Source organism: Rhinopithecus bieti, unplaced genomic scaffold (genome assembly GCF_001698545.2).
Source record: "Rhinopithecus bieti isolate Rb0 unplaced genomic scaffold, ASM169854v2 scaffold_2432, whole genome shotgun sequence".
Lineage (NCBI taxonomy): Eukaryota > Metazoa > Chordata > Mammalia > Primates > Cercopithecidae > Rhinopithecus > Rhinopithecus bieti.
In genome coordinates, this window is record NW_016804136.1 from 1,010,555 (window position 1) to 1,033,171 (window position 22,617).

The 22,617-nt window shown below is 55.4% G+C and overlaps 3 protein-coding genes across 15 annotated transcripts in view; 2 read left to right on the forward strand and 1 right to left on the reverse strand.

The window, feature by feature from the left end:
- VWA5B2 (von Willebrand factor A domain containing 5B2) lies at positions 1-13,066 on the forward strand. Of its 10 annotated transcripts, none has more exons than XM_017866003.1 (19): positions 2-1,210; positions 1,290-1,460; positions 3,717-3,948; positions 4,117-4,274; positions 4,806-4,937; positions 5,171-5,295; positions 5,692-5,847; positions 6,373-6,483; positions 6,565-6,773; positions 6,860-6,971; positions 7,449-7,634; positions 8,533-8,704; positions 8,790-9,106; positions 10,158-10,347; positions 10,450-10,797; positions 11,547-11,684; positions 11,780-11,863; positions 11,930-12,141; positions 12,227-13,066. In XM_017866003.1, exons 1-19 carry the CDS (start codon positions 1,072-1,074, stop codon positions 12,773-12,775), a joined length of 3,741 nt encoding a protein of 1,246 aa, XP_017721492.1. In that variant the 5' UTR covers positions 2-1,071; the 3' UTR covers positions 12,776-13,066. The 10 variants fall into 10 exon arrangements, with proteins under 10 accessions (XP_017721510.1, XP_017721492.1, XP_017721507.1 ...); XM_017866018.1 differs by having other exon boundaries at positions 11,954-12,141; XM_017866007.1 differs by having other exon boundaries at positions 8,793-9,106.
- The window catches only part of ALG3 (ALG3 alpha-1,3- mannosyltransferase), a 15,918-nt gene continuing 6,366 nt past the window's right edge, over positions 13,066-22,617 (reverse strand). Inside the window, exons 1-9 of one of the 4 annotated variants that reach the window (XM_017866072.1) lie at positions 19,918-20,247; positions 16,729-16,828; positions 16,484-16,631; positions 16,214-16,374; positions 15,623-15,743; positions 14,515-14,720; positions 14,278-14,354; positions 13,539-13,683; positions 13,066-13,408 (exon numbers count right to left, since the gene is read on the reverse strand). In XM_017866072.1, coding sequence (XP_017721561.1) covers positions 13,246-13,408; positions 13,539-13,683; positions 14,278-14,354; positions 14,515-14,720; positions 15,623-15,743; positions 16,214-16,374; positions 16,484-16,631; positions 16,729-16,802 — 1,095 coding nt within the window. In that variant the 5' untranslated portion in view covers positions 16,803-16,828; positions 19,918-20,247 and the 3' untranslated portion in view covers positions 13,066-13,245. Of the gene's footprint in view, positions 13,409-13,538; positions 13,684-14,277; positions 14,355-14,514; positions 14,721-15,622; positions 15,744-16,213; positions 16,375-16,483; positions 16,632-16,728; positions 16,829-19,433; positions 19,680-19,917; positions 20,248-22,617 lie in introns of those variants that run through there. The other 3 variants (XM_017866061.1, XM_017866066.1, XM_017866078.1) reach the window with 3 other exon arrangements.
- The window catches only part of EEF1AKMT4 (EEF1A lysine methyltransferase 4), a 9,119-nt gene continuing 6,794 nt past the window's right edge, over positions 20,293-22,617 (forward strand). The window contains exon 1 of the mRNA XM_017866087.1: positions 20,293-20,581. Within this exon, the coding sequence (XP_017721576.1) occupies positions 20,386-20,581 (196 nt within the window). The 5' untranslated portion in view covers positions 20,293-20,385. The remainder of the gene's footprint in view (positions 20,582-22,617) is intronic.

Below are 22,617 nucleotides of genomic sequence, written 5' to 3' on the forward strand. Positions count from 1 at the left end.
GGGGCGCCAGCCCCGCCGCAGCAGCAGCAGGCGGGGCTACGGCAGGCTGGAGGGGCTGCCTCTCGGAACGGGGGCGGGACCACCGCCGGCAGGGCCCGCGCCCCTGCGGGGACTCAGAGCCGCTGCAGCCAGAGTCGCTAGCTGGCGGCCGGCAGGTGCCGGGACCCAGGGCCACCCGGGACGCAGAGGCGGCACCAACCACACGGATCCCGTGGACGCCTAGAAATCCGCGGAGGACGGGACGGTGAGGCTGAGGCTGCCACTGGGAGGGGGGCGATCCCCAGAGCCAGCCCGCGGCATCCCCTGCGCGGGCCGCGGCGACTGCAGGTGCCCCCTCCTCCGACATCAGCTCTGCCGGGGTGGGAAGCGATGCCCTGGCGGCTCCCATGGACTCTCCCCTGTCCCGACACCTCTCCCGGGCTTGCCTCCCGAAGACCCCCTCTTTTCGCTTTCCCAGCTCGTTCTTCCCACCCTTAACCCCTCCACTCCAGCCAGCACCGCGGTCGGATGAGGCACGAGGGAGAGAAAGACCTAGGCCCTTTCGGCGCCCCCTCCATCCTGCCCCGCCGTCCCTCGCCGGGCCGGAGGCCTCGGGGGGGGGGGGGGGGGAAATTCGGGCCCTTTAAACCTCCGCCCTCCCGGAGCATCTTCCATCTCCACCCGCGCCGCTTCCGACAGCTGGCGGCCGCGGGGAGCCCCGGGGGGCCGGCAGGTACGGGGGTGGCTGCGAGGTTGGGAGCGGGCGGTGGAACAGCTGTGACCGCCCCCACCCCCGGGGGAGCCTCGGCGGGACTGCTGGGCGCCCGAGCGCGCGTTAATCATTAACCCTCCGCGGCCCGGCTGCCCAGGTAACGCGTGAGGATGCCCCCCTCGCCTCCACGCCCTCCGCCCCCTTATCTCCCCAGCCACCTGTCGCCCACAGGAGCCCCCGCTCGGCCTCGCGTCCCGGCAGGCCCCGTCTGGGCGCTGGAGTGAGACTCTCGCGCTGGCCTCTGGAGCGCGGGGTGGGCGCCCTGTCACCTTGCGCCCAGCTCCCCGGGCCGGTTCACGTAGGGCCGGCCTCCCGGCGCCATGCCCGGCCTGTACTGCCCCTCCAGCTGGACGCCGCTGCCGCTCACGGACTCCTGGGTCCGGGCCTGCGCCAACGGCCCCTGCCTCAGCGTGCGGGCCCGGCTCACCTACCGCAACCCGCAGCCGCAGCCGGTGGACGGTGAGGCCCGGGTGGGGCGCGGGCGGGGCTGGGGGTGCGCCGGGCGGGGTCCGACGCCGCCTCCCGCCGCCCTCCGTAGGCGTGTTCGTGTACCCGCTGGCCGAGGCCGAGGTGGTGTCCGGCTTTGAGGCCGAGGCCGCTGGACGGCGCGTCTCCTTCCAGCTGCAGAGCCGGCGCCGCTCGCAGGCCGCCTGCTGCCGCGCTCTGGGCCCCGGGTTGGGGACCCCGACGCCCCGCCGCTGCGCGCAGGGTGAGTCCGACGCTCCCGCACCTGCGCTCCTGAAGGCCCGGCGCAGCTCAGGCTCCCGCACCCGCTCGGCCTACGCCCGTCCCCCGCCTTCCTCCAGGCGCTGCCTTGTGCATTCATTGGCTCATCCTCGTATTCAACAGTCGTGGGCTGGACACCTGACCTGTGCCAGGTGCTGGGAGAACATGACCCTGAGGTTCACAGCCAGGGAGACAGACACAGCAGGCAGCACAGGGCTTGCGGGGGCGCCAGCAGCCCTTACAGCCCAGGAGAAGGGTCTCTCTAGGGGGCTGCAAAGGGAGCCTTCTCCCCAGGTGGTCCCCTCTGTCCCCTTACTTTTTTAGGCTGCACACCTCAGCCAGGTCCCGCGTGAGCCAGTGGATCAAGTGTAGACTCCTGTGCCTAGCAGCCAAGGCCCTCAGTCTCACCCCATTCCATCCCTCTCCCCGCGACCCCACACACCAGGTACCACCGCCACTGGCCACACTGACTGACAGGTCCCTTCCCACCTCTCTGCTCTGTCTTTCCATCTTCTATTGAGCAAATTCCTACTTGTCCTTTAAGATCCACTAAACGTCACTCCTTGGGAAACCCTCCCTGACTCCCCCACAAATAATTAGCTGCACTGTTTCCTGGCTCCCCAGCCTTTTGTGCCCTCCATTATGGCACTTACAGGGGGAGTCATTGTCACAGATCTGCCTGTCTGTCTCCCCGCTGGAGCATCTCCAAATCCCAGCACCTCACACAGAACCTGGCACTATGAGACCCAGCGAGTGCCCAGGGAAGGGGCAGAAGCCCAGCCCTGTGCTGTGTGCTGTGTTTGCACCTGGTTCTTTCATTGATTCATTCATACATGCCTTTGATTCCTGCCCATGGGATTTACAATCCAGGTAAGAAGAGGAACAGAATCTGGTGGTGTTGAGAGCTGGCATAAGCCCAGCAGGTTGGGAGGCTCATGGTTAGAGGCTAGAGTGAGCTCTGGGGTGAGGCCCCAGGAATGTTCCAGAAGGAGGTAAAGCCAGCATTTGTCTGCAAGAAAGGGTAGGACTCAGTTAGGTGGAAGGTAGGGGCAACAGTATAAGCAAATGCTTATAAATAGGTTATAGTGGGTAATGACAATAAAATGCCTAATGTTTACAGTGATTTACAGTTTACAATCGCTAGTATCACCTCATTTGAATCCTGAGTAGTGGGTAATACTGGCTTCTTCCTGTTATGAGGGATGGAAGGGCGATAATCCCCCTCCCTCCTGTTATGGGGGTTGAAAGTCATAGCTGGTGTCACTGACTTATATGTTGGGTGCTTTGCATACATTGCCTCATTTGTTGCTCCCCACAATCACAGTTATTATGATCCCCACTTTATGGATGAGGAAACAGGCTCCTCAGAACAAGACAGTTGCCAAAGGACTCAATTAGAGGTCACAGAGCTGATATTTAAAACCTGATGCTGTGCTCTCTCCACTGTGTCAATTGGCTGGAATGGAAGCCCCTTTCTTTCTCTCTTTCCATCTTTTTCTTCCCTTCAGTTATTCAGCAAGTATTTATTGAAAGGATGAACAATTGGTCATTGTGAGGAAGTGAGGTACAGTAGGGCTGTGAAGGTGGGCTGGGGCCAGACCACGTCGGTGGTGTACACAGCTGCCACTGTACATAGCTGATCATTATTCCTTTAGCAGCCCCACGAGTCCCCAGATAAACCTAGGCGCTAAATAAAACAGTGTGCAGTGTGCAAATGGAGCTTTATGTCCTCTAGCCTGCTTCCTGCTTCTCTGTTCCTCTTGCCCGGGAGGAGTAGAGAATTCTGGAGCCACCTTAGTGGGCAATGGGGGAGCTCCTGATGGTTCATGAGCAGGAGATTTATGAGCAGAGTGGGGTCCCAGGCTACAGGGAGATGTCTATCCACAAGGGATGGTGGCCAAGGGTTGAATGGAAACAGGCAGGCAGGGGTAGAGGGGCAGAGGGTGTGGGTATTCCCAGGGCCTTGAGAGTGGACATGGCCCCTTCTCTTCAGCCTTCCATTAGCAAGGATGTCACTGCGCTCTTGCCTGATGACAGCCAGATCTTTCCACAGTTAGTCTGCCTCTCCTGCTATCATTCATCTCATGCTTCCATCCTGCGTCACCAATGCATTAGCCTAGTGCCAACACGCAAAGTCCCCTTTGCCCAGGCTCCCTGACCCGATGCCTGCTCCCACCTCTGACTTCCTCCCTCTCCTCTGCTCCCAGCGTGCTCTGACCCCATTTCTCACCCATCATAGGTCATCTTGTCTTGGATCTGGCCCAGGCCCGGTCCACGTTGGTGCTGCCCACAGGCCTTATCGCCGCGGCTGGCACCATGACGGTGACCCTGCACAGCAGCCGGGAGCTGCCCTCAAGGCCTGACGGGGTGCTGCATGTGGCCTTGCCCACTGTGCTCACCCCGCTGGCCCCGCCAGGCCCGCCGGGGCACCCCAGGCCTCCGGGGCTCTGTGACGACAGGTTGGGCCTATGGTGATTCTCTTCGTCCCTACCTCGGCTTCTCTGGGTCTAGTGCGGGTGAGGGGGCATTGGCAGGGTACCCCAGGGGATGGGAAGGGTGAGGAAGGGCTGGGGCCAGTCAGCCGGAGGGGTTATTGGCCTTCACGGTGGCCCAGTGACCCTCCTCGTGCTCCCTTCCAGCCCCACCAGCTGCTTCGGGGTGGGCAGCCCTCAGGAGGAAGGGCTGGCATGGGAGGAGCCAGCTGCCCCTCAGGACGTGTTCTCAGGCCCTGCCCGCTGCCCTGCCCCATATACCTTCTCCTTCGAGATGCTGGTGACTGGGCCATGCCTGCTTGCAGGTGGGTGCATCTGGCTGGCCTGCCTTCTTTTCAGATGCACACTCCTCCCAGTGTAGTGACTGGAAAGGAAATAAGGCTCAGGGATAGGAGGGACACAGGACAAAAAGACAGGGACCCAAGCCTCAGGAACATCTGGGTTAGCGGTGGGAGCACCCCTGGTCACCTCTACCCAACACACACACCCCTAATTTTATCAAGGTAATTTATTTATATCTCATCTCATCCACCAGTGGGAAGAAAGATACTGCAATGGGACCAGTACCCATGAGGAAGTAGGTTTTCCTTATGCAGAAGGTGGGGGGTGGATGCTAAATCAGCACCTGGCTGATGCATGACTCTTCAACCAGCCAGAAACCCAGCTGGAATCTACTTCCCTGCCCATGAAAGCAGGCACATCCTCACTCGTCCATCTGACCCCCTATAGATCAGACTCTGAGAGCTGACTGAATCAGCCATGACCCCTGCCAACAGCTGCTGTCCCTGGGAAGGTGTGATGGCTGCATCTCCCCTTCCTGTCTCTGTGTCCCTCAGGCCTGGAAAGCCCCTCTCATGCCCTGCGGGCAGATGCCCCCCCTCATGCCAGCTCTGCAGCCACCATCTGTGTCACACTGGCAGAGGGCCACCACTGTGACCGGGCCTTGGAGATCCTGCTACACCCCAGTGGTGAGAGACTGGGACACACCGTGGGTCACCTCTGACTTGCTTCTGTATGAATGGGGGTAGCATTTCTCAAGTACAGGTTTCTGGGCCCCAGCCAGATGGACTGAGTCATCTGTGAGGGCGGAGCCTGTGGTGTAGGAAGGCTGGACTTGCAGGCTTCTCCCGGACAGTGAAATTGGGCACTTAGGGTCCAGAGGCAGGGACTTCCTTGACAGAATTGTGTCCTCTCCTCTCAGAGCCCCATCAGCCACACCTGATGTTGGAGGGCGGCAGCCTGAGCTCAGCAGAATATGAGGCCCGGGTAAGGGCCCGCCGAGATTTCCAGAGGCTACAGCGAAGGGACAGTGATGGGGACCGGCAGGTACTGCCATAGGAGCCTAGCCTGGCCCCTGGCCTTGGCTGCATTTGTGCACAAGGAGCAGGCAAGCAGGCTTACATTGGGATGGGCACGGGGAGGCCTCTTTCTCAGCAAGATCTCTCCACAGCTGCCACGCCCCATCACAGAGGGCAGATGAGTACTGTCACTGGAGGGCCGACGTGAATCTTTCTGGGGTGTGTCTCAGAGGATGGAGGCTAGGTCTGATATAAACAGAGGACAGCCACCAGCCTTTGCCCCTGCCTTTATTGTAATTACTACAAAAAGATGTCTCCTCTGGGTGGATCAGACAGAAAAAGGCCCCAGAGCCAGTCTCACTGCCCAGCCTCAACAAAGTAGCACTAAGCCTTGCCCAGGCTGACTTGGGACTCCCCTGCTCAGGTGTGGTTCCTGCAGCGACGCTTCCACAAGGACATCCTGCTGAACCCTGTGCTGGTGCTGAGCTTCTGCCCGGACCTGAGCTCCAAGCCCGGACACCTGGGGACAGCTACTCGGGAACTACTCTTCCTGTTGGATGGCAGCAGCGTGGCACACAAGGCCCGTGGGGGTGTGGTGTGGGCAGACCTGGGGGTGGGGTGGGGCAGTAGGTCTGTGGTGGGCCGGGGGCAGCCTCTTGAAGCCAGGAGTTACCTTGTTGCTTCAAACACCATCTTCCAAAGAGGAAGCAGATGGCAACTCCTCAGGGGATTCCCATAGAGAGCAGCCTTGCTGCAACCGCCAAACAGACACTGTCATGCTCTCTTGCTCATATTCATGCACACACATGTCTCTCCAGGATTCCAAGAGCCTCTCATACGTAGACTTGCACTCAGTCACAGGGAGTCACTCCAATCACGGGGAGACTCAAGTTTCATGTATACCTCCAGAGTCCCACACACAGTCTCTCACACACACTCGGGGGCTCGCTGGCACAGAGTCTTTCCCTAACATCCAGGACCTCTCCCAGGTTACCACAGCCTCTCACTTGAATCACAGCCTGGATAAGTCAGCGATCTGGCTTCCCTTGCTCTCTATCAGGGCCCATGGGGCCAGCCTCATGCCGCCCTCCCTGGCCCTCCACAGGATGCCATTGTTTTGGCTGTGAAGTCCCTCCCGCCTCAGACGCTTATCAACCTGGCCGTGTTTGGGACGTTGGTGCAGCCACTCTTCCCAGAGAGCCGGCCTTGCAGTGATGTGAGTGTGGTCCAGGGATTCTGGGAATCTTACATAGAGGTTTCAGCCCAGTGTGTCCCAGCCTGTGCCTTCTCTCTCCAGGACGCTGTGCAGCTGATCTGCGAGAGCATTGAGACCCTGAAGATTCCGAGTGGGCCTCCAGACGTGCTGGCTGCTCTTGACTGGGCCATGGGGCAGCCCCAGCACAGGGCCTACCCTCGGCAGCTGTTCCTGCTCACTGCTGCCTCACCCATGGCCACCACTACCCACCGAACCCTGGAGCTCATGAGGTGGCACAGGGGGACAGCCAGGTATGGGATGGGCGGAGCCAGATGCCTAAGATTGAGCCCCCGCAAGGGGCGCCTGAAGATCACAGCTGCTTCCTTTCCCTCATCAGATGCTTCTCCTTTGGGCTGGGGCCCACCTGCCACCAGCTGCTCCAGGGTTTATCTGCCCTCAGCAGGGGCCAGGCCTACTTCCTGAGGCCTGGGCAGAGGCTGCAGCCCATGGTGAGCTTGAGCCTGGGCCCTGTTCCCTACACCTGAAAGTTTTTCTTCCAAGTTACAAATTCAAGTTCAAGTCTGAAACAGAACTCAGGCAGGCCATGGGGGCTCCTGGTGCCCTCACCAGGCCTTCTCCCCACTCCACCAGGGGAAGAGCTGTCGGTGCTGTGAAGGCCAAAGGTGTCGGGACACTGTCTCTGACCACCCTCTGAATCTCAGTCCTGGAACTGAGTCTCATCTTCACAGTCCTGCCCCATCCATGTGGCAAAGCTTAGGCCAGGAGACAGACCAAATCCTGAGGACTGAGCACTCAGCCCCCCTGCTTGCTCCTACCCTCATTCCTTCTCCTGACTCCAGCCTGAACCTGTGCCCCATCAGCTCAGGGGCTGGGCAGATGGCATCAAGGGAAGGGCAGCCTTCCTGCTCTGTCTGGCCATATGACACCTCTTTCCATCCCATGTCCTCCCTCTGGCCACCCCACAGCTGGTGCAGGCTCTGCGGAAGGCACTGGAGCCTGCCCTGAGTGACATCTCTGTGGACTGGTTTGTGCCTGACACCGTGGAGGCACTGCTGACCCCCCGGGAGATCCCAGCACTCTACCCTGGGGACCAGCTGCTCGGTTACTGCTCACTCTTCAGGGTGGATGGTTTCCGGCCCCGCCCACCAGGGGTAGGCCTGGGCTGGGGTGTGGTAGCGGGGCTAGGGTGTGGTAGGGGGGCCTGGGATGGCTGAAGTCCCCGCATCTCTTCCAAACCCTTTTTCCATTCTCTGTGCCTCTCTCTACCAAGCTCCTCTACTATCCCCTAGGGCTCCACAGAGATCACACTGGGTCCCCCAAGATGACCACACCCTGCCGCCTTCATGAGGTCTTCCACTGAGTTGTCCTGCAAAGTATTGCCCCTGATTTTTTACCCAAGGTCACTAAAGCACACAGCCACAGAAAACAGCACCTGCATTTGCTATGAGGTTCTGTCAAGGCTTGCTCAAGGTTCCCTATAGAAAGCACCAGCCAATGTATTTTCTGGGACACGCAGTGATGGATGAGCATAACCTAGGCGCAATCTCTAATCCCAGCTCGGTCACTTACCAGCCATTTGATTTGAGCAAGTCACTTCACCTCACTGACCCATTTCCTCATATAGAAATGATGTTGTTCACAGGTGGCTGTCATCAGGGGTCATAAAGTGAGTAGTCTTGGCAGGACATTTGACACAGTAGGAGCTGGAGACATGGTAGTTATTTTTTAATGAAAAGCCTTATCTCTTTAGAAGAACTATGCATGCTTCCTCCTTTTTGATCATGAGAGCTGTATAATAGACTTTTTTTTTTTTTTTTTTTTTTTTTTGCCTGGCTGCCAGGGAGCTCAGAGCCAAACTTAAAGCTCAGCTTCCCAGCAGCTCTATTAAGCCTTACGGTGAACATATTTGCTTCCTCCTTCTTTAGTACTGGTTTTTTGTTTCTGGTTTATTAGCTTTGTTGCCTCTTGCTATGAGCCATCTAAAAATCCTGTTTGGAAAGAGGTAGCATATAACTGCAGCTAATTTTTTCCCAATAATATTCTCTCTAGGGCCAAGAGCCTGGCTGGCAGAGCTTGGGTGGGTCCGTGTTTCCATCCCCAGAAGAGGCCCCATCTGCTGCCAGCCCTGGCACTGAGCCCACTGGCACCTCGGAGCCACTGGGAACAGGCACTGTGTCAGCAGAACTGTCCAACCCATGGGCTGCCGGGGACTCGGAGCGGAGTGAGTGCCCAGGTGTATGTGTGTGGCTATGTTGGAGCGGGCACTGGGAGGGGTCAGGGCTGGGGTCCATTCTACTGCCTCCCAGCAGGTACTGATGCTCTGACAGACCCAGTCACGGATCCTGGACCCAACCCCTCCTCTGACACAACCATATGGCGCCGCATCTTCCAGTCCTCGTACATTCGGGAGCAGTATGTGCTCACCCACTGCTCTGCCAGCCCCGAGCCAGGCCCAGGCTCCACAGGCAGCAGTGAGTCCCCAGGCTCCCAGGGCCCTGGCTCCCCCGAAGGTAGTGCTCCCCTGGAGCCCCCTTCTCAGCAAGGTTGCCGCAGTCTGGCCTGGGGAGAACCTGCAGGCTCCCGCTCCTGTCCCCTGCCTGCACCCACACCGGCTCCATTCAAGGTACGATCCAACCCACAATCATTCGCCTTGTATCCAGCAAATATTTATTTACCACCTGCTGTGTGCCAGACATTATGTGGAGCTTACTATTAAGTCTAGCTAGAGAGAAAGGTGGGTAAATCCCCAATGATAATACCATGTAACAACCAGTAACGAGCACAAGGACATGTATTATGGGGGCTTAAAGTCAGGGTGACTAACTCCGCCTGAGGAAGTCAGGAAAGTCAGAGCCATATCTGGAAGAATAAGCACAAGGTAGTCATGCAGAGAGGGAGAAGACATAAACGAAAACAGAGACAAGCAACAACCACAAGTGGGAAATAGGAAGTGGAATGGGATGACGCTGGGAAGGGGNTCAGGCCCAGGCTCCACAGGCAGCAGTGAGTCCCCAGGCTCCCAGGGCCCTGGCTCCCCGAAGGTAGTGCTCCCCTGGAGCCCCTTCTCAGCAAGGTTGCCGCAGTCTGGCCTGGGGAGAACCTGCAGGCTCCCGCTCCTGTCCCCTGCCTGCACCCACACCGGCTCCATTCAAGGTACGATCCAACCCACAATCATTCGCCTTGTATCCAGCAAATATTTATTTACCACCTGCTGTGTGCCAGACATTATGTGGAGCTTACTATTAAGTCTAGCTAGAGAGAAAGGTGGGTAAATCCCCAATGATAATACCATGTAACAACCAGTAACGAGCACAAGGACATGTATTATGGGGCTTAAAGTCAGGGTGACTAACTCCGCCTGAGGAAGTCAGGAAAGTCAGAGCCATATCTGGAAGAATAAGCACAAGGTAGTCATGCAGAGAGGGAGAAGACATAAACGAAAACAGAGACAAGCAACAACCACAAGTGGGAAATAGGAAGTGGAATGGGATGACGCTGGGAAGGGGCCAAGGCCAGAGGTCATTGTAGGCCATAAGGAACTTGGCCTTTCCCCTCAAGGTAGTGAGTGGCCACCCAGGGTTTCAGACAAAGGGCATGAGCCAGCTGTGCACCCATGTATGATGGTCAGGGGTTCTGCATTCCTTGACCAGTGGCCCCCATATCTCACATTGCAGGTAGGGGCCTTGAGTACTGAGATGCTGGGCCGTCAGCACAGAGCGGCTCTGGCTGGCCGAAGCCTCTCTTCACCTCCAGGCCGGGCAAACCAAGTCCCCAGCCGACCTCGGAAACCCTCTTTGGGTGCAATACTAGATGGCCCAAGTCCTGAGCCAGGCCAACAACTGGGACAAGGCCTGGATGACTCAGGTAAGTGTTGGATGGGGAGCTGGTTTCTCTGACACCAAGGAGGCCTTGGAGAGGTAAATCCCAGAGGACCACTCTGCTCATGCCCCTGTCTTGCCTTCCCAGGAAACCTGCTCTCCCCAGCCCCCATGGACTGGGACATGCTGATGGAACCACCCTTCTTATTCACGGCTGTGCCTCCCAGTGGGGAGTCGGCCCCTCCGGCAGTGCCTCCCCAGGCTCCACGCTGCCATGTGGTGATCCGGGGCCTGTGTGGGGAGCAACCTGTGTGCTGGGAGGTGGGTGTTGGGCTGGAGACACTGTGGGGACCTGGAGATGGCTCACAGCCTCCCTCACCTCCTGTAAGAGAAGCTGCTTGGGACCAAGCACTCCATCGGCTGACAGCAGCCTCTGTGGTCCGGGACAATGAGCAGCTGGCCCTCCGAGGAGGGGCCGAGACCACAGCAGACCGGGGTGAGTGGCTCATGGGTCCAGTCAGGGCCCAAAGGCATGGGCTAAAAGCAGCAAAGGTAGAGGTCTGTGTGTTTGGTCACTCTCCATACCTCACTTTCATCACAAAGGATTTCAGGCTCATGACAGACAAGATAAAAAATTAAGCAGGGCAATGGGAAAAAGTAAAAATAAAAGGAAACTGAGAATGAGGTTATATTATATTAAAGGTGCATGCTGTGTGGTGATACACTCTTGCAAGGATCGGATCCAGGACTGACAAGCTTCCTAGCAGCCAGCTCAGAGGGCAATGTGATCCTGTAATGATTCAGAGCACTCACACATAAAAACAAATCTTTGTCATTTAGGAAAATACTTAAGAGTTCATTTCCTCAGTTGTACTAGCCACAGCTGAAGTACTCAATAGTCTTATGTGACTAGTGGCTACCACACTGGATCATGAAGAGAGAGAATATTTCCAAGTTCTGTTAGTGCAGAAATAGGGGAAGAAAAGGTGCTTCCTCTGGGTGGTGTCCAGAGTGCTGAATTCTGGGCAGCCAGGGGGCCCTTGCTCTGCTATGGGTTGAAGGTTCAGCCTGACCACTTCTTGTCAAAGTCGGGGAGTCTGAGCTGGTTCTGGGCCTAGCAAGGTAATCTACTCTGTTAAAAAGTCGATAGAGGGAGAAGCTGGGGAGAACACTGCAATTTTTTCTATGAGCCCTCTGTAGAGGGTGGGTGGTGAGGGTTCCACAGACCGCTCCTTGGTTCCACAGGCCATGCCCGGAGGTGCTGGCTTCGAGCCCTTCAGACAAGTAAGGTCAGCTCTGCCCCTTCCTGCTTCACTTGCCCTGTAGCTGTGGATGCTACCACTAGGGAGGTCCTGCCTGGGGTCCTGCAGGTGTGCAGCTCAGGTAGGGGCCTCTTCTGGTGACCTCTCAGGTGCAGCTCTCACCTCACTGGCCACTCTCCTGGACAAACCTGACTCCTGTCCCCTGTGCCCCTGCAGAGCCAGCTGAGCCCCCAGGAACCCCTCCTGCCGCTCACAGTCGTCTAGATGCAGCTCCTCTGCCTACTGTTGTCTACTCTAAAGGTAGGGAAAGGGTAGGGGCACTTGGACTTAGAGACCACCCGCTGGCACTGATGATCCCCACTGCAGGACTTCAGGGAGGCTCTCCAGCAGGCGCCTGGGACTCGGACCAAAATGGCAACTCCAAGTGTGCTTTGGGGGACCCTGCCAAGGAAGGTCCTCGCCGCCCACCTCCCCGTCCTCCCTCTCGGCTCAGCCTGGGCCGCCGTCACAAACTCTGTAGCCCTGACCTGGGCCAGGCCAACAACAGTGAAGGCAGCGACCATGACTACCTGCCCCTGGTGAGGACTCGGGAGGTGGAGGGTGGCGCCGCCGGGGCCAGGCGCTGTCTAAGCTCGCTTCTCCCCCCACCTCCTCTCTCCTCAGGTGCGGCTGCAGGAGGCAACAGGCTCCTTCCGCCTGGACGCGCCCTTCTGCGCCGCTGTGCGCATCTCGCAGGAGCGCCTCTGCCGCGCCTCGCCCTTTGCTGTGCACCGTGCTAGCCTCAGCCCTACCTCGGCCTCATTGCCCTGGGCACTTCTGGGCCCTGGTGTTGGTCAGGGTGACAGTGCCACAGCCTCCTGCAGCCCGTCCCCCAGCTCGGGCTCCGAGGGCCCAGGCCAGGTGGACAGTGGGCGGGGCTCAGACACCGAGGCCTCCGAGGGGGCGGAAGGGCTGGGCGGCACCGACCTGCGGGGCCGGACCTGGGCCACTGCCGTGGCGCTCGCCTGGCTGGAGCACCGATGCGCCGCTGCTTTTGGCGAGTGGGAACTGACAGCAGCCAAGGCTGATTGCTGGCTGCGGGCCCAGCACTTGCCTGACGGCCTTGACCTGGCCGCCCTCAAGGCCGCAGCCCGGGGGCTCTTCCTGCTGCTGCGCCACTGGGACCAGAACCTGCAGCTACACCTGCTGTGCTACAGCCCAGCAAACGTGTGAAGGCTGCCCGCTGCTGCTTGGGTTGGCGCCCCACCCAACACACTCAAGATACTGCCGCCCAGGACTGGCCTCTTGGTGCTGGGAAGGTGTAGGCTGGTGCCAGCCTGTCCCCCACTGCTTCTTACTCCCTCCCTAGAGCCCTCTTGCCCCCACAAGAAGTGCCTGCCTGTGCTCTCTCCCGCTCCTCCCACCCCACTCACCCTCCCCTCCATCCTCTGAGCTCCCTGCAACACAGTGGAAGGGGAGAGAGCCACAGTCCCCAAATCCTATGCAATAAAGTGCCTCTTAGGACTGCTTGAGTGAATTCTTTATCTGTCCCACACATGTCCCTCACAGCCTGGACCAGGCATCAGCTGCCCCTACCTCCAAGTAGGTTGCACAGAGGTGGACTTAGCAAGGTTTATTTGGAAGGGCACAAAGTCCATCCCACCCCAGGTCCTGAGAGTGGACTGGAGGGAAAGGGGTGGATTTCAGTGAGCTTTCTTGCTGTGTTGGCTGCTCTTGGGGAAAGGCTGCAGGCCCAGCCAGAGCTGCAGCAGGATGACAGCATGGCATACATGCAGGGCAGCAGAGCTGCAGGATGTAGAGGGGTATGTGTTCCAGGAGAGCTCGATGAGCCCCAGCACCAACAACCTGGAGATGAGAAACAGGCTCCACGTTTCATCCAGTTTCAAGGCCTGCAGACCAGCAGCATGCCCTAGACATAAACCCCCAACAGGAACTCCCTATCCCTTCCCACTCCCCAGGTTGTCCCAGCTGGTACCTGAGCAGGTGTGTGAGCCAGCGTGCAGGCGTGGCCCACAGGAGGTAGGGCAGTGTGTGGAAATACCAGACATAGAACTGGTAGTGGAGGGAGCGGCTGAAGCAGATGCCAATGAAGTTGGAGGTGAAGAGGGTAGAAACAATCTGTATGCGGCGGTCAAGGCCAAGGGCAGGAGTGTGTGAGTGGGGGGCTATCCCAAAACAGAGGGGCAATAGTTTTTAGGTCATATAGCCCCCCGGCTCTGCCATTCCTTGATGCATGCCTTTCGACAAGTTTATTAACCTCTCTGGATCTGCTCCTCAACCGAGTATGGAATATGGAGAGTAATACCTAGGGCCATAAGGCCTTGTAGGTTTGAACCCCTAACGTACTGCTGTGTGACCTTGGTAAGTTACTTAACCTCATGAAGTCTTATTTTTTCCATCTGTAAAAAGGAAAATAGTAAATGTAAGTGTACCTCCCTATCTCGGGGTCTCTTGTGAGCTTTAAATGTTAGAACATATGTGAATCTCTTATGATAGTACCAGGGAGAGGTACTTATAAGAGTAGCTCGTATTTAGAATTAAGAATCAAATATACCTCAATATGTGCAGTGCTCAGCACAGTGGTGCAGAATAGGACTTCTATGATTGGGGTCCCCTTTCCTCACCCAGGTCACCAGGTGTCAGGGGATACCTGACCAGGACTCTGTCAGCACCTAGAGAGGGCAAGACTTACCTTCCCACAATTTAAAGGATATGGTTAGGTGTAAGGGGCTGGGGTGGAACCTTCCTTTTGGAGGGATCCCTCAGGAGCGACATGATACTTTCTCCTGTCCTGGGGAAAAGCCATTCAGACAGTTATCAAGCCTCTATTGTGAGTCAAACTCTAGACTCACCCCATGAGTTTAACTGACACTTCCCCCAAGCAGCCCCTAAGGCTTAGGCCCTTCACTCCTTCCCCCAACTCTGCCCACGGCACTACCACCTTTTCTCACCTGTGCCACCTGCAGAGGGCAAACAGCAGGAGCAGGGTGAGGTGGGCAGCCAACAGGGCCAGGTGGAAGGCTCGATGCAGGAAGAGAGCCTCCGGGAGGAAGCGCCAGTTCACTGTCCAGCGGAACAGAAACTGACGGCCAAGGTCAAAGGAGCGGGACAGGTAGCCGATGGGGTTCTCCAGTAGGAAGGGCAGTCCCAGCACCACCTGAGGGTTGGTGTGATGTCAGCAGAGCTGCCAAGGCCCATTCCCAATGACCAGCCTTCACGCTACTCATTGAGGGGTGTGGGACTGGGACGTACGCCTCAGAGGTTCCCCAATTCCCACCAGAAATAGCAGGAAAACCACATCCCCCGCCCCCACCTCAGGCCAGTGCCTGACGCCAAAGAAGCTCAGGAGGGAGGTCATAACAATGCTTTAAGGTGTGGATTCACCAAGTCATAAATGGGCACAGCAAGGAAAGCTCTCAGAAGCCAGGCAGGGTGGCTCATGCCCGTAATCCCAGTACTTTGGGAGGCCAAGGCAGGAGGATTGCTTGAACCCAGGAGTTTGAGACCAGCCTGGGCAACCCAGCAAGAGCCCATCTCAAAACTTAAAATTACAGGCGTGAGCCAGCACTTTGGGAGGCCGAGGCGGGCGGATCACGAGGTCAGGAGTTTGAGACCATCCTGGCGAACACAGTGAAACCCTGACTCTACTGAAAATACAAAAAAATTAGCCAGGCGCGGTGGCGGGCGCCTGTAGTCCCAGCTGCTAGGGAGGCTGAGGCAGGAGAATGGCGTGAACCCGGGAGGCGGCGGAGCTTGCAGTGAGTGGAGATTGCGCCACTGCACTCCAGCCTGGGTGACAGAGCGAGACTCCGCCTCAAAAACACACACACACACACAAAAACTTAAAATTAAAAAAATAAAAAGGCTCTGAGAGATCATCAAATGTAATACCCTATTTTACAGCCATGGAAACTATAGCCTAGAGATGGTAGCTTCCTAGCTCAGGATCAACTCCAAAACCCTGTCTCTTGGCTTTGAGGGAGTCTCAAGGATAGATCCCCTCAATCAAGACAAGTGGCTTCTCCTTGATTAGAAAGAGGAAGGGTGAGGTGGGGATACCTGAAGGCCAGCACAGATGCCCAGCTTGGGGAGGGCCCCACGGAAGCCAAACTGTGTGAGGAGAAGAAACAGTAACCCAGGGGCGAAGAGGAGCACATTCATCTTCACAGAGACTGCCAGGCTGAGGTGAGCAGGGGAGGAAGGGTGGAGATCAGCTCCAGGGCTGTGCACACAACACCCAAAGACATACCTCCCACCATCACCACAGCAACCTCCTCCTGCCGCCACACCAGCAAACTCCAGGATGGGACCTACACTCACAACTGTTGAAGGGAAGAGCCTGGAGTAGGCAGGGGGCAGATACATAGTCTCTATGCCTACTATATGCAAATAAGCATAAACTATTCAGAATGTGAAGGACTAATTCCAACAATGAATGCTGTCTGGGAGGAAGACAGGATGGAAAGAGGGCATGTGTGTATGTGGGGGGATGGCAGGGCAGAAACTTTCTATAGATCCTGGACTCGCTTTGTAGAGCCCTGAGTGGCCCACACTGTCTTGGCTACTCCTTTACTCCCTCTGCTGCAGGAAACTGGGAAGAAACGGAAATGCAGAAAATGAGAGAGGGGGCTAGAAGGAAGAGGTGTTGACCTGAAAAAGCAGCAGCCCCAGCCCCAGTGTTGGGCCAACAGGAGGTTGATACTGAGGAAGAGCAGCACCATAGCCACTGGGTCATTGAAGAGCCGCAGCACAAAGATGGAGTGGACACGGTAAGAGGCGCAGCACATGAAGAAAAAGACGAAAGGAGGTACCTAAAGGGTGAACACAGTAAGGAACAAGGTCAGCTCAGCAAGCCTGAGCCATCCCCACCACCCAGCCTTCCCAGGCTGGGGCCCTCTAGCCCTGGTAGCATGGATTCACCTTGCAGGTCTGGTGATAGATCAAGAAAACAAGCAGCAAGGTGGCCAGGTAGAGCACAGCAAAGATGTTCTGGGCCATGCGGATGTCAGTGCCTCGGCCAGTGGCATAGTACAGCCCCATGAAGATGTACACGAAACCAGCTGGGTACCTGGAAGATGAGAGAAAATGTGAGCCTGGGTCAGGCCACACAGACTAGTACCTACCCAGCCCCTCACATCCTCCCTGAACTTCCTGTCCCCACTCACACAAGTGGTCCGGTGTCACCCTGCAGTTGGGTATAGTCATAGGTACCATTGATGACGCCTTCTACCTGGGCCATGTACGCCTTCCAGTCAATCTCTGTGTCTGGAAGAAGACAAGATGATCTGGTTACTTCTGAGTCCAGAACTTGTCTGCCACCCTCCCCATGCCTCCAGACCATCAAAACACAGACTTTCAGCCAATTCCCAGGGCTTCACTACCTCTTAATCTAACTCTTTATCTGACATTCCCTGGGTGAGCCCAGGCATCTCAAACACAACATTTCTGTAAGTGAACTCGTGATCTTTCCTCCCACTCCAATCTACTCCCCTTCCTGGGTTCCACAGATGGCACCACTGACCTCTTAGCTACCAGGTCACGAACTTGAGTAACATCTTTGATACTCCCTCCTCTCTCATTTCCAACCCTTCGTCACCAAGTTCTGCCTGCTCCTCACCATAAATATCTCTATCTCATCCTTCTCTGCTACTACATACTTGGAGCCTAAAGTAATCTCTAGCCCCAGTGATTATATAATAGCCTGCTAATTAGGCCCCTGACTTCTACTTTCACCCTACTACAATGTATTTTCCACCTTGTATACCAAAGAGCTCTTCCTGAAATACAAATCGTAACAGGCCTCTGCTTAAAACCTCTCAATGATTTCCCAAGACCCTTAAGATAAAGAAAACTCTGTATTATTCCTTTTAGACAGGGAGCTTAAGAATTAATTAGGTTAAGTGACTGGCTTAAGATAATTGAGCTAGGATGGTGGAGTTGGGATTGAAGCTTGCAGGGTCCTAGGTTCTTAATTATCATGCTATCTTCTTAACAAAGCTTTCCAATTTCTTCATGATCTGGTCTCAGTTTCTGCATTCCCATCTCTTACTACTCTCTTCACTTGATTTCTACACTCCAGCTCTAAAAAAATTATTTCAGTTCCTCAAAGGGACCAGGCTTTTTTTTTTTTTTTTTTTTTGAGACAGAGTCTCACTCTGTCACCCAGGCTGGAGTGCAGTGGCACGACCTCAGCTCACTGCAACCTTCGCCTCCCGGGTTCAAGTGATTCTCCTGCCTCGGTCTCCTGAGTAGCTGGGACTACAGGTGTGTGCCACCATGCCTGGCTAATTTTTTAAGTTTTGTATTTTTAGTAGAGATGCAGTTTCACCATGTTGGCCAGACTGGTTTCTGTTGTTGTTGTTTGTTTTCTTTTGAGACAGAGTCTCGCTCAGCCACCCAGGCTGCAGTGCAGTGGTGCGATCTCAGCTCACTGCAACCACCATCTCCCCGGTTCAAGCAATTCTCCCGTCTCAGCCTCCCAAGTAGCTGGGATTACAGACACCTGCCATCATGCCCAGCTAATTTTTCTATTTTAGTAGACACGGGGTTTCACCATGTTGGCCAGGCTGGTTTTGAACTCCTGACCTCAGGTAATCCGCCCGCCTCAGGCTCCCAAAGTGCTAGGATTACAGGCGTAAACCACCGTGCCCAGCCAGGCTGGTCTTTAACTCCTGGCCCCAAGTGATCCGCCCACCTCAGCCTCCTAAAGTGCTGGGATTACAGGCATGAGCCACAGTGCCCACTCTAACTGGAGATTTTTTTTTTTTTTTTTTTTGACATGGAGTCTCACTCTGTCACCCAGGCTGGAGTACAGTGGCAGAATCTCGGCTCATTGCAACCTCCGCCTCCCGGGTTCAAGAGATTCTCCTGTCTCAGCCTCTGAAGTAGCTGGGATTACAGGCATGTGCCACCACCCCCGGCTAATTTTTGTATTTTTAGTAGAGATGGAGTTTCATCATGTTGGCCAGGCTGGTCTCAAACTCCTGACCTCAGGAGATCCACTCACCTAGGCCTACCAAAGTGCTGGGATTACAGGCCTGTGCTCCCACGCCCAGCCTAACTGGAGATTTTTAATAGAGGATGCTCTGCCCAGAGCACTCCTTCCCCTCACCTTTTCCTTCTTTCCTTAACTAGCTAGTTCCTACCTTCCTTCAAGGGTGGCTCTATGAAGCCTTTGCTGACTCCTCCAATCTGGTTTAAGTGACTTCCTATGCCCTTTATGGCATTCTGTCTTACTACCATGATGAATATGATGCATTATCATTGCCTGCTAACTTATTGTCCAGACCGGAGTTAGAAATGCATCTCTTATTCACCACTGTACCTCTCTCTGGTAATATAATAAGCACTAAATAAATATTTGTTGAATTAAAGAGTCTTTAGCAAGAAAGTCAAGTGCCTTAAGCCTAGAGTATAGTTTCAGCCTGGAAAGGAGTAGCCAATAATGCCTAATGGACTCAAGTGGTCACAAAATGCCATCATTGAGAAGGGACGTTCAAAGATCACAGAACTGAATACATGGAAAAAGCTGAGATTCAGGAGGAGACCTGAGGTGTTCAAAGCCACAGAGAAAAGCAGCAAGAGCAGCAATACAACAATTTTGGCTCAAATGTGACTTCTAAGCTAGTTCGCAGGCTGTAAGTTCAGTGCAGAAGGCCAATCTCTCGAGTATCCACCTCTGCCATGCGGGCGGATTAAGATCAGGTTTTCTGTAGAGCAGGCTTGGCGCTCAGGTAAGGGATATGTATGGGTTTGCAAATGATGAGTGAGTGGATACAGAGTCTGGTTTTGAGTTCCAGGTCTGAGATCCAGTTTGGGTCGCGGGTTCAGGTCTCCCTCCCTCCCCTCCCCTCCCCCTCGGCGCACTCACATGCCACCCTGTGAATGACCCAGAAGGTGATGCCCACCTCCGCCAGGCAGAGGCAGGCGGCCACCAGCAGCGTGTAGCGCGGCTCCCGCAGCAGCAGGCGCCGCTCTTGCCAGGCGCGCTGCAGCCATTGCTTGCAGAGTCCCGCTGCCTGGGCCGCGGAACCGGACCGGCCGCGTTTCCGCAGCCCAGCCGCCATCTTAACGGTGCACCGCTTGTGTGGGCCCACCACCCGCGGAAACCCGAACCTTCGACACTTAAGTTCCGCTTCCCGCGCCTGGCGTCCCACCAGGCTAAGCGCCGATCCGGGTAGCCAGTCTTCATTTACTCCACTAAAATGTAATTTTTCCTCTACATTTGTCTCCTCTGATGCACTCCACGCTCCATAGGAGCAGGAACAATGTCTTACTCCTTAGTTTATACCCAGCCCTAGGTACACAGGCGCTAATTTAGAACTAATGTCCAGAAAAGCAACATTCCTGCCTACCTTCCCTACAGTCCCTGAAGCCAACATTCTACTTCGCCTACGCTGGGAACATCTGTGTTCATGCTGTCTCTCCAGGAGGGCAAAGCCCCTGTTCGCGCCCCTACTGCCTCCGCTTAGAGCCTTCCGGATGCTGAGAAAAATGAACCTTTCACTAATTTTCAGACTTCCTAATAGAAGTAATTCACATTGAAAATATGAGAGGACGCAGTGATGAGCCCACGTGAGTCTGACACCATGAGTGCGGCTCTAGGAAGAGTTGGCAGTACAGCCGGAGGATTCAGGGTCTGGACGATGGTTTTCCCAGCCGGAGGATTCTTCAAAGAGCGCTTAGTAAAGGACGGAAGTTCCACGTGTTTGTGTTGAGCAACTGCAGATGGTGGGCGGAGACACCAGGGCCCAGCCTTCTGCATCCTGCCTTCCGTATTGGCTGAAGGGCCGGCGGCTCTGGCGGTCCCCGCGGTTGAGAGCATGGCTTCTCCAGGGGCCGGTAGAGCGCCGCCGGAGTTACCGGAGCGGAACTGCGGGTACCGCGAAGTCCAGTACTGGGATCAGCGCTACCAAGGCGCAGCCGATTCTGCCCCCTACGATTGGTTCGGGGACTTCTCCTCCTTCCGTGCCCTCCTAGAGCCGGAGCTGCGGCCCGAGGACCGTATCCTTGTGTTAGGTGGGTAATCCTGGCGCGACCCCGCCAGATAGAGCTGGCAGGACCGGCGCCGCGCGGGCTTGGCTCGGTCCGCTTTCCTCCCGCCTGTCTACCCTCTTGGAGGACGCCTGAGTTGGGACGCGAGATCTAGCTCCTTCAGAGTCCCGGCTGTATTTAGTCAAGGCAAACAGGAGTAAGAGATTGTCGGTCCCGGGGCCCTCGGGAGGAAGACAGCCTCTCAGGGTTTGAGCGTGGGGGGTACCCAAGAAGACCTTGTCCGGACCCTCGGGAGGCAGACAGCCTTGGGGACCGAATTGCTCAGAGGACCTAGTTCAAGTCCTAGCGCTCATTGACTTGTGTAACTTAAGACAAGTCATGAACCGGTTCTGAGCTTTAGATGCAGTTCTAGAAATGAGACTGCGAGTTCACATCGGAGGCGGCACGCACAGGCACCTCGAGAATAATGCCCAGCGCTTTTCTTTTTGCCCCAGGGCACTGGGAGCCAGAGTCCCCTAGAGAGAGTCCTATCTGAAACTTGGTCCTATGCCTTAGAGAGTGAGAACAGCACCCTCTAAGGGTGGAGGGGAGATTGCCGCCCAGGGTGTTGCGATTCCCCAAAGGGAAGACGTGCTGGAGGAAAGGTAGGGCTCTGGGGTGTTCGGCTGTCCTCTTGAGGTTCTCTCCTACTGTCAACCTTGGAGGCGCTAGTAAAGTTTGAATGAGCAACAGGTTTTCTTCCAATTGTCGTTTTTACTTTGCTCTTTGTAAAAGCCTTTTTGTATGTTTAAGTGACATCTTTAATAAATAAAAGATATATGTAATATAGTACATATGTAAGGTATAAATAACAAATCTAATGTGTGTGTCTATTCCACTCAGTTTGAGAAATAGAACATTACTAGGGATAGAAAAAAAGTATAATTTAGTGGTTAAGAACTTGACTGGGCGCGGTGGCTCACGCCAGTAATCCCAGCACTTTGGGAGGCCGAGGCGGGCGGATCACCTGAGGTCGGGAGTTCGAGATCAGTCTGACCAACATAGAGAAATCCCATCTCTACTAAAAATACAACAAATTAGTTGGGTGTGGTGGCGCATGCCTGTAATCCCAGCTACTGGGGAGGCTAAGGCAGGAGAATCGCTTAAACCTGGGAGGTGGCGGTTGTGGTGAGCCAAGATCGTGCCATTGTACTCCAGCCTGGGCAAGAACAGCAAAACTCCATCTCAAAAACAAAATAAAATAAACAAAAAAAAGGACCTGGACTGTGGGCTGGGCTCATGGTTCACGCTCCTAATCCCAGCACTTTGGGAGGCCAAGGTGGAAGGATCACTTGAGTGCAGGAGCTCAAGATCAGCCTGGGCAACATAGTGAGATCCCATCTCTACAAAAAATTTAGGCCAGAGTGGTGGCTTATGCTTGTAATCACAACACTTTGGGAGACCAAGGCGGGTGGATCATTTGAGGTCAGGAGTTCAAGACTAGCCTGGCCAACATGGTGAAACCCTGTCTCTACTAAAAATACAAAATTCAGCCAGGTGTGGTGGCACGGGCCTGTAATCCCAGGTACTTGGAAGGCTGAGGCAGGAGAATTGCTTGAGCCCAGGAGGTGAAGGTTGCGGTGAGCCAAGATTGCACCACTCCACTCCAGCCTGGGCAACAGAGTGAGACCCTGTCTCAAAAAAAAAAAAAAAAAAATTAAAAATTAGCTGGGCATGGTGGCCCGTGCCTATAGTCCCAGCTACTCAAGAGGCTGAGGCAGGAGGATCCAGGCTGCAGTGAACTGTGATGGCTCCACTGGGCTCCAGCCTAGGTGACAGAATGAGACCCTGTCTCAAAACAAAGCAAAACAAAAAACAAACAAAAAACCATCTTGGACTCTAGAGGCAGTGAATGATGTTTGAATCTTGGCTCAGCTTATACTGGTTGTGTAATCCTGGATAAAATACTTGAATTTCTGTGCTTCCATTTTCTCAACCTTAAAAACATAAGCGTATTTATTAATTGGGCTTTAAGATGATTAAATGAGCATGAAGTATACCTGAAACAATGCCTGGCAAAA

What these genes read in the sequence shown, in the direction of transcription:
- VWA5B2 (XM_017865990.1), top strand. Translation starts at nt 1,072, where the DNA reads ATGCCCGGCCTGTACTGCCCCTCCAGCTGGACGCCGCTGCCGCTCACG. An exon ending in GCAGCCGCAGCCGGTGGACG is followed by an intron (nt 1,211 to 1,289) that starts GTGAGGCCCGGG and finishes CGCCCTCCGTAG; the next exon opens with GCGTGTTCGTGTACCCGCTG. An exon ending in ACAGTGATGGGGACCGGCAG is followed by an intron (nt 5,296 to 5,691) that starts GTACTGCCATAG and finishes TCCCCTGCTCAG; the next exon opens with GTGTGGTTCCTGCAGCGACG.